This window comes from Balaenoptera musculus, chromosome 12, assembly GCF_009873245.2.
Source record: "Balaenoptera musculus isolate JJ_BM4_2016_0621 chromosome 12, mBalMus1.pri.v3, whole genome shotgun sequence".
Classification (NCBI taxonomy): domain Eukaryota; kingdom Metazoa; phylum Chordata; class Mammalia; order Artiodactyla; family Balaenopteridae; genus Balaenoptera; species Balaenoptera musculus.
The window spans coordinates 21,369,541-21,384,807 of NC_045796.1; the positions used below are offsets into that span (position 1 = coordinate 21,369,541).

The 15,267-nt window shown below is 38.4% G+C and overlaps 2 protein-coding genes across 3 annotated transcripts in view; both read left to right on the forward strand.

The window, feature by feature from the left end:
• PLAGL1 (PLAG1 like zinc finger 1) overlaps positions 1–15,267 on the forward strand; it is a 150,739-nt gene that overhangs the window by 18,613 nt on the left and 116,859 nt on the right. The gene's annotated exons all lie outside the window — the stretch shown is intronic.
• SF3B5 (splicing factor 3b subunit 5) lies at positions 2,420–3,287 on the forward strand. 2 transcript variants are annotated; one of them, XM_036870965.1, is made up of 2 exons: positions 2,420–2,941; positions 3,053–3,287. In XM_036870965.1, the coding sequence occupies exon 1, from the start codon at positions 2,661–2,663 to the stop codon at positions 2,919–2,921; it is 261 nt and encodes an 86-aa protein (XP_036726860.1). In that variant the 5' UTR covers positions 2,420–2,660; the 3' UTR covers positions 2,922–2,941; positions 3,053–3,287. The 2 variants fall into 2 exon arrangements, with proteins under 2 accessions (XP_036726860.1, XP_036726861.1); XM_036870966.1 differs by having other exon boundaries at positions 3,120–3,287.

Consider the following 15,267-nt stretch of genomic DNA (forward strand, 5'->3'; position numbering starts at 1 on the left):
CTTTTACCCTGTCAGATATCAAGACTTACTGTAAGGCTACAATAATTAAGATCTTGCGTTACTGGTATGGGTACAGACAAAGAGCCTAATAGAATAGAATGCCCAGAAACAGACCTACACATGTACAACAGAAGCATTAAAGATGAGTAGGGAAAGGGTGTACTATTTAATGAGTGATTGGTTATCACTGGGAACTAGTTAGCCATATATAGATCCCTAAAGCAAAACAAAACAAAAACTTCCAGGTGGATTAAGTTTCTAAACATGAAAAAGCAAAATTCTAAAACTTTTTAAAGAAAATGAAGGAAACTATTTGTTATGGTCCCAGAGTAGAAGAGAGTTTTATTTTCATTTTTTTAAACCAAATGCAAAAAGCACAAATCATAAAGGAAGGCTGATACATCTGACTACTTTAAACTTAACTTCAGTGTAACAAGAGATACCCTCTCTTTCCATAAAGAAAGGGTAAAGATGAGCCCCGGACTGGAAAAAAAATATTTTTATTGCAAATAACTAGCAAGCGAAGTACCCTGATTATTTAAAGATCTCCTTAAAAATTAGTAAGACAAAGACAAACATCCCAATAAGAAAATGAGCAAAGGATATGAATATGCAATTCACAGAAGCAGGAATATAATAGGCCAATAAACATTTTTTAAAAAGCTAGATAAAACACATAGCTAAAGCTACATATGTCAACAGGGATACTGACGAGGAAAAAAACAACTTTCATAACCATACATACATAGTGTCATTTATATGACGCTTTTAAAAATGCATAACAAAAACATCTATTGTTTATGGATATACAAACTTTCAGCAATCAAAAACACAGGATCAGGATAATTAACTCTAGATTCAAGACAGGATGCTGAAGTGAATAAATTAGGGAGGGGAATACAAAGAAATTTTCAAGTTCATTTGTACAGTTTTATTTCTTTAAAAAACAAAACCAAAACAAAATAACAAAGTTGGAAACAAAAATGGCAAAATGGCAAGGTTTGTTATATCTGGATGGTAAATCCACAGGCATGCCTTATAATAGTCTCTACGTTTTAGTAATGATACATTTGTTATAACAAAGTTTAAACTGAAGGGACAACATTTTTTTTTTCATTTTTGATACAGGCATTTATTTGATCCCATAAGGAATACTTCTGTAATTTAAAAAAAATTTTTTTAAATAAAGTTGAATGTATTTAAGGAGTGCAACATGATTTGATACACATATACGCAGTGAAATGGTACTACAGTCAAGCTAATTAACATATTCATCTCCTACCATAGTTACGTGTGTGTTGAGAACACCTGAAATATACCCTCTTCGGAAATTTTCAGTATGCAACACAGTATTAACTATAGTCATCATGCTGTACATTAGATCTCTAGACTTAACTGGTCCTACAAAACTATAACTTTGTACCAGAATAAAAGTATTTTAAAGTTATCTTTCCACCTAGTAAAGAGTTCTATTTGGCTGTCATGCAGTTGTTTATCCATTCATCAAACGTTTTTTGAGAAACAATCTCTGCCAGGCTATGAGGATATCATAAAAGAAGCTTATGATACAAGACATCATTGAAGAAAGTAAACAATTTTTTCAAGTAGTTTGTATTCGCGTGAGGAAGTTCTTAAACCAAACATTTGTCATAAAGTGATAATAACAAAGAGACGTACAGGATAAAAAGAGGAAGAATTTACATCTGTCTGGAGTAGCCAAAGGCAATTTCAAGGAGATACTTTCGAGCTGACTTAAAGGGAGAAATGTTTGCCAGGGGAACAAAAGCATTCCAAGCGGTGGGAACAGTTCCTACGGAGAAATGGAGAGGCGAGCCGCACGGAAAGATGAGAAAGAAGTATGGGCTGAGGGCGTGTAGGGTGGGGTGAGAAGTTGGAGGGAGGATATCAAAATTAGAAGCTCAAGAGGAAGGAGGGGCTTGATGTGGGCGCCGGAACGTGTCGGAACTGGTGCTGTACTTTTGTCACCAGGCAGGAGACGGCAGCCCTGCAAGCGTTGAAATAACTTTCCACACAACTTGTAAGATCCTTGGTTGGCACCAGAACTCGCGTCTCCTGACTTCAGCGTGGTCCACCCCTGGTTGTGAAGGGGCTACTGGGCCTCGTTAGCTTCGAAAGCGTAATTACACCAAGAGTTCATTTGCCCAGGTGCTTATAGCCCTGTCCTATTAGAGTTTCTCATTCCCACTCAGCCCCAAACCGCCGGAGGATGCTTCCCACCTCCCAGACACCGCGCTCCATTAAGCCGCCCACCGTCTTTTAAACATCGCTCAGGGGTCCCAAGAAGCCTGCGCTCACCACCTCTCGGAGACCACAAGTCCCAGCATGCAAAGCTCCTGTTAGAAAAGGGCCACTAACTAGACCAGGATGCAACGCTCTGCGAAGGGGGCGGGGCTCTTTATAGGGGCGGCCCAGTGGTAGCGTCGCCTGGGCAACTCCAATTCGGTGACAGAATACACTTCCGCTTCCGCCTCTGAGCCCTGGGACCGGGAGTCTGCACGATTTCGTAGATGTGACGCCATCCGTCTGCGACCGCGCGGCTCTGGAGGTTACGCCGGGTGGCCCCTCTCCGGTTTGAAGCCCCAGAGCAGTTCCTTGTCGTCTGCGGCCTCTGACCTGGGAGCAAAGGGAAAAGCGGCGAGATGACGGACCGCTACACCATCCACAGCCAGCTAGAGCATCTGCAGTCCAAGTACATCGGCACCGGCCACGCCGACACCACCAAGTGGGAGTGGCTGGTGAACCAGCACCGCGACTCCTACTGCTCCTACATGGGCCACTTCGATCTTCTCAACTACTTCGCCATTGCCGAGAATGAGAGCAAAGCGCGAGTCCGCTTCAATTTGATGGAGAAGATGCTGCAGCCTTGCGGCCCGCCAGCCGACAAGCCAGAGGAGAACTGAGTCCCCGCCGTGTCACCGCTGTACGTGAGCACCTCTCCCTGACTTCCGCCGGTTTGCCGTCATTACTGCGTGTTCCTCCCCCAAGGGGACTGATTTTCCATGGCTCTGCTTCTCGTGCTTTACTTGTGCAGAGGTGCTTACTGGGGGCGTCCCGCCTGACCTGCCTTCCTGTGGACCCTGTTTTCTTGTGGAACACAGCGTTGGGAGACCGTCAGGACCCCTGAGAACTGTTACCGGACCGTGAAGAGAGCCTAAAGCCAGCAAACGTTAGAGAAGACGGCACTGGAGTGAGACGGGATTTAGAGGCTCGTTTTCGGCTAGTTGATTGTCGTTGTTGTTTTTTCCATAAAGTTTGGAAATGTTTCAGTCTCTTGGTGTGGACTACTTGTGTTCTGGTGGAGGGGTCCAGGGACGGCTCTGAACTGTGGTTTCAGGGGAGGCGGGAGGATGGGGGGCGATAAATAAGGGGGGGGTGCGGAGGGGTTGGGCGGTAGTGCAGGACCAACGTTCATTGCCGAACACTTAAATGCGTCCTGCACAACCTTTAGAATGTTCCCCAACCCCGACTTTTCCCAAGAGCTTTTTTCAGGCCCATAACACTTTCAGTATTGAGGTTTGTGATCATTGTATCCCTTCTTTTTCTTTCATTCAAAAATATCTTTGCTGGCATTGCCCTCTCTCTGTAAATTGCATCCTCTCTTTCTTTTGGGACTTTGTGGATGTGTCTCGAGAATTGACAAGCTGTCAAAACGCGTTTTCATTAATTCACCATTTAACAAATATTTGTTGAACGCTATGTGGCAGGCATTTCCCACGCTTTAGGGGCTTGTATTACACTAGTTGGGGGAGCAGGAGGCCCCACCAACTGTAGACATAAGTAAGCAAATGTTAGAAGGTGCTGTGGAGAATGGGAGTAGCAGTAGGGTTGCAGTTTTAAACAGGACGCTCATGTTAGACTATTGAGAAGGTGACATTTGAGCAGAAACTTTAAGGAAGTGAGGGAAATAGCCATGCAAAAACTAGGGATATTACTTTCCAGGCAGAGAGAACTTCCAGTGCAACGTTCCTAACACAGGATTGTGTCTGACTTGTGGGAGGCACAGCAAAGAAACAAGTATGGCTGAAGGGAGTGAGCCAGGGGAAGAGTACAGGGATAGATTATGGAGAGGGAACAGATAAGAGTAGAGCCCGGTAGTCCAGTGTAGACTTGTGGCTTTTACCCTGAAAAGGTGGGGAGCCATTGGAAGATTATTAAATGATACGATCTGACATATTTCAGATCAGTGGGTCTCAAACATTTTGGCCTTGGAACACCATTATATTCTTAAAAATTCTTGAAGACCCCACAGAGCTTTTGTTTTAGAAGGTTATAGCTGTTGTTGGTCACCAAATTAGAAATTTAAACTGAGAAAAATTTTAAATACCTGTAATTCATTTTAAAATAACGATAATAAAACCATTACATGTTAACAAAAACATTTTTTATGAAAAATAACTATTTTCCAAAACAAATAATTTCGTGAGAAAAATGGTGCTTTTTTTTTTTTTTTTTTAAACAATTTTGCAGATGTCTTCAATGTCTGGCTTAGGATAAGACAGCTGGATTCTTGTATCTGCTTCTGCATTCAAACTATTGGGATATGAAGTTTTGGTTGAAATATTTAAAAAGTCACTTCACATAAATACATAGTAAGGGAGAAATCTTTTTTTAATTTATTTTAGTTATTTATTTTTGGCTGCGTTGGGTCTTCGTTGCTGCATGTGGGCTTTTCTCTAGTTGCGTAGAGCGGGGGCTACTCTTCGTTGTGGCGTGCAGGCTTCTCATTGCAGTGGCTTCTCTTGTCGTGGAGCATGGGCTCTGGCGTGTGGGCTTCAGTAGTTGTGGCACATGGGCTCAGTAGTTGTGGCACATGGGCTCAGTAGTTGTGGCTCGCGGGCTCTAGAGCGCAGGCTCAGTAGTTGTGGCGCACACGCTTAGTTGCTTCGAGGGATGTGGGATCTTCCCGGACCAGGGCTCAAGCCCGGGTCCCCTGCACTGGCAGGCGGATTCTTAACCACTGCGCCACCAGGGAAGCCCCAGGGAGAAATATTTTAATAGCCTTTTCAAATAATTGTGGATATTCTTTGACACTCTAGCAAAACCCAACAAGTGGTAATTTCTTAGAAATTAGCTACGACATGGGGTCTGGTCAATCAACTCTTCATTCTCTATTACATTAAAATTCATTAATCTTGAACTTTGTGGATCTTTTACCCATATGTGATTTTGAAATATCTTGCATTGCTCATTTGGAAAGTGTTGGCTCACTGAGTTACACAGGCCCTCTAAGTGTTGACACATTTCATTGTGTCAACATATCAAAATATGTACTTCGTACGTATTATTAGTATCACCACTGATCTCATCAGGAAAGTCTTATAGTATTTGAAAGCTGAAAAAGTAACAACAGTGGTATAAGTTTTCCACAATTTGGAGTTTTTGCTTGATAGCTTAAATTTGGTCACTGATAGCAAATACTGTCTGTTGTTTTCCTTGAAGTGACAGGCCCATTTGGTTCATTTTCAAGAAAATATCTGTCAAATACCCTGAATAACTGCAGTTTGTCAACTTTCAAGTAAAAATGATGTTCCTTAAGAAAAAAAGCCAGCTGAGTTTGTAACTGAATATCAAGTGCTTTTTCTTGAGAAAACCGTTGTGCTTTGGTGGCAGCAGAAATGCTTTATGCATACTACCAATTTTGTCATGAGAAATATTTAAAAAGATGTGTCCTCATGGGCTAAGATTTCATAAAATCAGTACGTTTTATTGCTTCATCAAGGACATTCTGAAGTGAAACTGAGTAGATTTTTTAATTTTGTTTTTATTGAGAGGACATGGCAGTGGAGAATACAATGACTACCAGTAGTTCAGTGCCACTATCTTGATTGATGCTAAGTGCTAGTAGTTTTACTCACTGTTGCTTTTGTACCATCTGTACAAATGTTAACACAGTGAAAATGGTGAATAAAATCTTAGTATTATTAAGAAAATAGGACTTCACAGATCTCTGAAGTTCCTTTCCTACCATTTTCACTTGAAAATAAAACTGAGAGACTGACAGATTAAACTATAGTTATTTAGACTTGAGTATTTAGCAGATATTTTCTCCATAAATGAATGAGATGGGCCATCACTTCAAGGAAAACAACTGAACTGCTGTTTCAGAGGATCTTTCTGGCTGCTGTGTTGAGAATAGATATAGGTAATGTAATAGAGAACAGATTGTAACTGTCAGCAATTAAATAAAAGTATCAATACTAATGCTTTTCCCCCCATAAAGAGTAGGAGAGAGTCAGCTGTAAATCCCCATCCTTACAAAATTGGCATGAGAGTGAGCCCTTGTCCCTCATTGGAGTCTGTAGCAGTAGACCAAGAGAGATGACAACCTGAATTGGAAGTAGAGAAGAAGGCACTGGATATTTAGTATGGGGTAGCTTATATAAAGGATCAAATGAGGACTTCCCTGGTGGTGCAGTGGTTAAGAATCCGCCTGCCAGTGCAGGGGACACGGATTCAATCCCTGGTCCGGGAAGATCCCACATGCTGTGGAGCAGCTAAGCCCATGGGCCGCAACTACTGAGCCTGCATTCCAGAGGCCACGAGCCACAACTACTGAGCCCACGAGCTGCAACTACTGAAGCCCACGTGCCTAGAGCCCGCACTCTGTGACAACAGAAGCCACTGCAATGAGAAGCCCGCGCACCACAATGAGGAGTAGCCCCCGTTCGGCGCAACTAGAGAAAGCCCACATGCAGCAATGAAGACCCAACGCAGCCAAAAATAAATAAATAAATAAGAATCAAATGAGTAATTTGGAAAATAAAGAACTGCAAGAATTTAGAAGAAAGTTAGTAACCTAAAGACCACCATGAACTGGCTTGGTTTATATTGTTAGGATTCATAGGGACAAGGATTTTGGTCTGTTTTATTACCTGATATAGCTCAAGTGTCTAGAATTGTGCCGGCACATCACAAGTGTTCAATAAATGTTGAGTGTTGAATGTGGAAAGATAGGGCTTAATCTAGACAATACTCTAATATATGTTTTAGGCAGTCTTCAAGTTCACCAAAGTAGGTCAGACCAAAGAAGAGAGATATTTGAAAACATGCTTCTTAGATAGTAATAATAGCTAACATATTGATAGCTTTTATGGTGTACTAAGTGTTCTATCTTATGTGATCTCTGGGAGGTATTATCTTTGTTTTACAGATGAAACAGCTTCAGAAAAGCTATTTGCCCAAGGTCACACAATTACTATGTGGCTAAGCCAGGATTTAAACCAAGTCTTTCTAGTTGCAAAGTACAAAGTCTTAAATATACTGTTGCCCAGGCAGGTCTAGTATATGAAAATCATATTAGAATAATTTGAAATAAGTTACTGTCTCAGATGAAAAATGGAAATATTAAAAGTTTAGTAGGTTATAATGAAGGAATATCAGACCAGTGTGAAAGTTCTTATATAACTCTAAGTAAAAAAATGTAATTTGAAATATATTGCATAAAGATAATTTTAATGGGAATAATAATTTATGTGGAAAAAATCCATTCAGAGATTTGAAAGTAAACAAAATGCAGTTCAAATAAATTTACTTGAACCTGTTACTCTTTTTTTCTGTACTGGTATAAAATAATATTTGTATCAAACACAGGAGGGTAGCAGATGATACTCTGGTAGAAATTGCTTTTGGAAAGAGCTCTAAACTTGTAGATTTCTGCTAATGGGAGAAAATCAATTCTTTTTATATTTATTTTCAGTGATGTCATTAGAAAGCCACTTCATGAACTATAAAGTGATAAACATGTTTATCAAGTTAAAAGCAAGTTAAGGTCTAAATCCTAGGATAACAATGTTATCTCAATTAATCTTCACAACAACGCTGGAAAGGTTATTATCCCATTCTACAATAAGCAAACAGAAATAGGAAAAATTAAGTTGTTTGCATAATCTCACTCAGCTAGTAAGCAGTTGAGCAGGGACTTACACCCAGGTCTGATTTTAGCATCCAGGTTTTTCATAGGGTAGGTCAAGGTTTTCAAACTATGTCTCACAGAATTCTAATTGCATGAAAAGTTATAGATGGTTTTTTTCTGGGGGGAGGGCGGGTGGATAAGGGGAATGGAGTATTTTGGTTAAATAAGTTTCAGAATTGCTCCACATGATGGAGGTTCATGCTTCAGATTAATATTTTAAAGTTCTGCAGTTAGAAATTTTGCTTATCATTTCCTAAACTTATTTGAACTTGGAGTTCCTTTTCTTAAGAAATACCAAGATAATTTTGAGAAATTTTGGGGAGGGTTACTGCTTTTGTCAACGAAAGAAATTTGAATAGAGAAATGATGTATTCAACCCTGGGCTTGAGAAAAATGAATTTGCTGGCAGTGTGTGGGTGGAACTCATAACCACAGATAACTTTCCTTTCCTTCTTAGATTATTTTAATTCCTTCAGCTGAAAATAAGTACATTTGTGAGTGAAGAGTTCTTTGTTCTCAGCTCTGATACTTTTCATGTCTCCAAAACTAGTAACTTAAAGACATTAGAAACAAAAGAGACTTAATTATATTGCACAAATTAGTTATGAAGTTATCTAGGGTCCATTCTTTTCCATGGCAAGGATGTGAAAAAAGCAATGTTATTGAGGAATTTGGACATTTTTGTTTACTTATTTTATTAGTGTCTGGAAGATGTATACTGAACAAAGCGTTGGCAGTGAATGATCTGACAGCCAACAGTTGGTCTACTTCAGAGAGATGACAATTTGTTCTTATTTTTTAAATTTATTTATTTTATTATTTTTTAAACTTATTTTTGGCTGCATTGGGTCTTTGCTGTGTGTTGGCTTTCTCTAGTTGCGGCGAGCAGGGACTACTCTTTGTTGCAGTGCATGGGCTTCTTATTGCAGTGGCTTCTCTTGTTGCGGAGCACAGGCTCTAGATGCGCAGGCTTCAGTAGTTGTGGCACGCAGGCTCAGTAGTTGTGGCTCGCAGGCTCTAGAGCGCAGGCTCAGTAGTTGTGGCGCACAGGCTTAGCTGCTCCGTGGCATGTGGGATCTTCCTGGACCAGGACTCGAACCCGTGTCGCCTGCATTGGCAGGTGGATTCTTAACCACTGCACCACCAGGGAAGTCTGACAATTTGTTCTTAATTTAACTGGCTTTTTATCTCACATCCCACATTCCTTCCAGGCTCCCCATGTCCTTCATTTTCCTTACCTGCAATACACACATCACACATACCTGCCCACTCAATCACTTAGCACGGAAATAGTGATTAATTAATAGTGATTAATAGTGGGAAGGGGTAAGAGGTGCTAGGAGGAAATCAAGACATGGAAGAATCCATCTCATCTTTCACTGGGTGCAAATGGCCTGCTACAAATGGCCATTTACCTCCAGATCCTTCCTTTCCTCCACTTCCCTCATTTCCTATCCACTGTTCTCAGTTGTTATCTTGTCCCCCAGCCTTGCCTCTCATCACTCTATCCTCCTGCTTTAGTGAACCTTATCCTTTCTTCCTCCATGTTGCCTCATGAAAGCAGTAGACTTCAAAACAGAAATGTCTTCATACCATTAAAAATAGGGAACAAATGAAGTAGGCAATTTTAGGGGTTGTGGCACACAGCATTGAAGTGTGTTCACCTTCTCAGCCTCCCTTTCCAATCCAACCCTCTACTAGCAGACCAGAGCACCAGTCCTGGTTCTGGTCTACCACTGTCTATTTCAGAATTCTACCCTTTATAATGAGGATAATATCATGGTCCTATCTCCTTCACCAATTTTGATATGGATCAAGTGATATTGTACTTTTTAGAAAAATTTGTCTTTTCCTAATTAATAGGAAAGGTATAAAGAACAGTATAACATGGATATACCTTCTTCCTCAAATTGACAACTGTTGATGTTCTGTCAAATTTACTTCTCTCTTTCCTATTTTTAAAATAATTTTGCAAATAATGTATGTAAATGTGGCCCTTCTAAAAAATGAAAGGAAGCACTACAGATAAAACTAATGTTTTCTTTGACCACTCCTAGCCTAGTTTTTTCTCTCTCCTCATATCAATCCCTACCACCAAAATGATCTCTATGAGTGTACTTTCAGTATATCCATTAGACCAAACATATGTCTCTGTCTGTCTATCTATCTATCTATCTAGTATAGAAGTATTTTGTGTTTTAAAAAATACACAAATGAAACTATTTGTCAGCTCCTTAAAAAAGCTAAACATATAATTACCATACAATTCAGCAACTCCATTCCTAGGTACATACCCGAAGAAATTGAAAGCAAGGACTGGAACAGTTATTTGCATGCCAATGTTCAGTGCAGCCTTATAGCCAAAAGTGGAAACAATCCAAGTGCCCATCAACAGATGAATGAATAAACAAAATATGGTATATACATATAATAGAATATCATTCCCATAAAAAGTATTGAAGTTCTGATACAAGATTCATAGATGAATCTTGAAGACATTATATTACATGAAATAAGCAAGACACAAAAAGACAGATATTATATGATTCCATTTATGTGAGGTACATAGAATAGGTAAACTCACAGACACTGGAAGTTGCTTAGTGATTATTAGGGGTTGTGGGGAGGCACAGGGGTAATTATTAATTAATAGTTATAGAATTTTTGTTTAGGGAGCAAAAAAGTTTTGGAAAAGATAGTGGTGATGGGTGCACATTGTGAAAATAATTAATGGCATTGAATTCTGTAATAACCTATATGGGAAATGAATCTGAAAAAGAATGGATATATGTATGTGTTTAACTGAATCACTTTGTTCTACACTTGAAACTAACACAACATTGTAAATCAACTATACCCCAATATAAAATAATAAATTAAAAAAAATTAATGCCACTGAATTTTACACTTAAAAATTATTAAAATGGTAAATTTTATGTTACATGTATTTTACCACAACTTTTAAAAATTAATAAGGTAATATATCAAAACCATTGAATAGTATACTTTAAATGAATGAATTGTATGGTGTGTGAATTGTCTCAATAAAGCTGTGTTTATATATATATTATATATAGTATATTATACATGTAATTCTATGCTTTTTTCACATATATATATTATTGAATTATAATTGACATACAATATTATATTAATTTCAGGTGTTCAACATAGTGATTCCATATTTTTATACATTACGAAATGATCACACGCATTATATTTTTAAGATCTATCCTGTTTGAGAGATATGGACATGTAGTTTATTTCTTTTAATGCTACACTGTGAGAATATACCACAATTTATATATCCATTCCCTAATTAAGGGCACAGAGATTGCTCCCAACATTTCACTATTTCAAATAGCGATGTACTGAACAGCCTCATACATGTCTCCTTAGGTGTGGGCAAGGTGTTCTATCAGGATACAGATGTGTATCATGTGTTTTGAAAGGTGTAAAGCATTGTATAAATGTAGGGTTCTTACTTTCAGAACCTTTACTCTTGGCCATTCATTTAATGAATGTTTACTGAACCTGCACCAAGGTAAACAGGGTCACGGGCTTTGTGGATCTTACAGTCTGTGGGGAAGAAGACGAGTAATCAGTTGATTAGAATCAGAGGTGACAAACTCATGAACACTTCAGTCTCTCCAAGGCAGTTCCTTCTGCTCTGTAGTTTTCATCTGGACCCACCTCAGCTTCTCACTCTTCCTTCCTTCCACTTGCCCCCTTTCCCTCCCACTGTTTCCATTTGTTATTTAACCCCCTAGGCAGCATTTTAATCATCCCAACCTCTTTTCCAAGAGTCCTTCCTTTATCCTTACTTACTTGCAAAACAAGTAGAAGCCTTGGAAGAAATTTTTCAGAAAATGAGTTTAAAAGGGCACAATGGACATTTTCCCATGAAATTTAGGGCTTGAACATCCCTTGTCTTTCTGCTAGGTTAACTCTAACATTAGATGGTAAAGAATTATTAAGCAAGGACAATGATTTTAGCTGATACTATTCATCATGTAGCTTAGCATTCAACACACCACAGATGCTTTAAAAATATTTATTGACCAACAACACTAGTAGATTCTATCATCAGACCATGTAAAGCACAGTCCTAGGCACTGAAGAGATGCAAAGATGATAAAAATAAGGAAATAGTTAATGGGGAAAACAGTACACAAATGCATCTCCTGATTCTAGAATAGTGGACACTCATTAACTTCATTTGTTGAATTGTGAATAAGTGAATGAACAAATGAATAAACAAATACATAAGAAGCAATGGGGATCGGGTAAAGTTGAGATGGGTATTGAAAATGCTGAACATAGGGGCTTCCCTGGTGGCGCGGTGGTTAAGAATCCACCTGCCAATGCAGGGGGCACAGGTTCAAGCCCTGGTCCGGGAAGATCCCACGTGCCACGGAGCAACTAAGCCCGTGCGCCACAACTACTGAAGCCCGCGCACCTAGAGCCCATGCTCCGCAACCAGAGAAGCCACCGCAGTGAGAAGCCTGCACACTGCAACAAAGAGTAGCCCCTGCTCACCGCAACTAGAGAAAGCCCACGTGCAGCAACGAAGACGCACACAGCCAAAAAATAAGTGAAATTAAAAAAAAAAAAGAAAAGAAAATGCTGAACATAGATTGCCTATCACTTGGCATATGAATAAGCAAAGTGAAAAATATCAAATACCCAAACAACTTGACAATTGCACATAAATGAAAACCTTAAGCTAAGTAAATCTCAAAATATATTTTTGATTTAATAAGCAATTTCACAATATCCATTTTTATAGGATCACATGAGAATTCTTTTTCTTAATTTCTTGGGGAAAGGATATTTTGCTGAACACAGACATCTCCCATAGGTGGTAGAAAATAAGTATCAATTTATGGAAAATAAAATCTGGGATACATACATCTCAGTAAGGACCCACTTTGGGGATGATGAGTATAATATGGCAGCACAGGACTAAATATGCACCTTGTTTTCCAGTTAATTTAAATAGACCTGTAATTATTAGAGTCTGAATTGTGAAAATATATTTATACTCGTCAGGTTGTCAGCTGATTTGGCATTCATTTTTTTCTCTGTTTTTAGTATTCCCTCTGGTTTTTGTTTTATCTCCCTCCTCACTTATCTCCTCTTGATTCTTGTTGTTCTGTCATAAGAAACTTAACAGATAATTAGTGTAATGGTGCCAATACATCTTTAACCTTTTCTCTCAGCCCTAAAACTTCTTTAGGATTCACATATTAAGACGTGTAGTGCTAACTAATTTCACATACTCTGAAGTTCATGTCATAGAGACATGAAATTCTAAGGTAGCAAATAAGACATATTTGTGTGAAGGATTCTGTAGTTTGATAGCACATATTTATTTTTATAAATGAGCATTATTAATGGGAGATTGAATGCTAAATAATACTTATATATCTTTAAGAGTGGGTACAGTAGAAGGAGGTTGTCAGGGTTATTCATTTGTATTAGGAGCACTTGAGTATGTTTAATGTACTAATCATATTTGAGCTGGTTGTTCATGCTTCTGTATCAAATCTCTTTTTAAAAAATTTAAGGGTAATGAATTTAACAGAAGTATGTTTTGAATAAGACCATAAACGTGGGTTTATTCACTATTTAAGCCAATAATTTTGCTCACTACAAACTCTATGATGAGATAAAAACTACAACCCTACCTAGGCCAGGACTCTTGGAAAGGTTTCTAGTGAGAAGGTAGAGGAAACTGCCTGGACGCTGATACCTGAGAACCAACCAAAGGACACGTCTTGCCCAGAGCGTCATGTGTGCTGTGAAAGGCCAGTGTTGCCTCCTAACAGGGCTCTTCAAAGAGTCAGAGTTTGGACAGTGGTTATTGATTTTGTATTTATGGAAGGATTATTTTAATTTTTAGAATATATATATATATATATATATATTTCTAGATATATAGAAAGAAATAGATATAGATATATAGAACTAGATATCACCATACAGAAAGTTTCTTTGATATTCAAAGCCTGTAAAATTACTCATACTTGTTCTTTGTCAGATTAGGGCTGCCTCATGCCTTTATGAAAATCATATTTGTATGTATTCAATTGACTCTTCCTCTATAAATGAAGAGTTTGCCCTACATCTAGGTAATTTTACAGATCATTAAGGCCCCTTTCCATTCTAATGTATCATTACTAATTTATATGAAAGCCCACTTTTGCCTCCGACACAAGGTCCTGGGCAATTAACAGGGTAAAATTTGGCTCTCACTGTGTGTGATGTCCTTTTTTAAGTTTTAAATAATAATGTCATACATGTACAGATTTCTACTGAAACCCTGTGTTTCCGCTTAGCCTTTGATTTTTAAAATTCCAATTAGTATTAATAATAACTGGCTCATTTTTTCAAGTATGCATGTAATAATACTGATTTTTATGAGCTTTTTATGAGCTTTATGACTAGGTCTAATTTGCTGAAATCTTTCATTGTCAGACTATTTGTGGGAATGCTAAAATGCAATTTTATATGCCCAGCGTGTTAATAGTCAGCATCAGTTGGCTCATCTTTCATATTAAGCATTGAAGTGAATATGGCATTGATTTGTACACCAAGTACTGTACCCAGGATGGCACCTCTTTTCTTTGTTCTTCTGCCTAATCTGCTGAATATTTTCTGTTCCAGATTTCCACCAAGTAACTGAACCTTAAATATCAGAACTGCACAGCACATAAACCTAAAAAGGATTTAATTCAAACTACCCTCTAATTTCTATGTGGTATCTTTAGTAACAGCTTCCTTGAAAGAGCACTGCTGCTTTTAAGAGATAATGTTAAATCTACGTTCTAAATTGGTGTCATGGCTTAATTTTTTGTAATGAGAGATTATGGTTTTCTAAAAGGATAGAGTTTACCACAAATATGTGGTTAATAAAAGTCCAAACTGTATCCGTTATAGTACTACTTCTAGAAATTCCTCCCGATGCAGCCACTTACATGAAATTTGTATTTATCCCGTTCAGGGTGTACAAAGGAGTTGAGGTAGAATGCCAAACTGACCTGGGAAAATCTGGTGAAGGATTTGTCCTTTCTACATAAAAGGAACTTGAATGGAGAGACAATTTTACTCATCTTTATATACTCATTAACTATATACAGTGCTGGGATATAGTAGGCACGCAATAAATATTTGTTGAATGTGTCTTTATGCCTAGGGATTTGTCTTCTCTATTCTAAATAAGGATTATTTTAGTTGCAAAAAAGGGTATTGAGATCCACACTGCCTGAAGTAAAAAGGGAACTTAGGGGCTCATGTTACTAACCAGTCCAAGTGCTTCTGTCTTGGTGCAT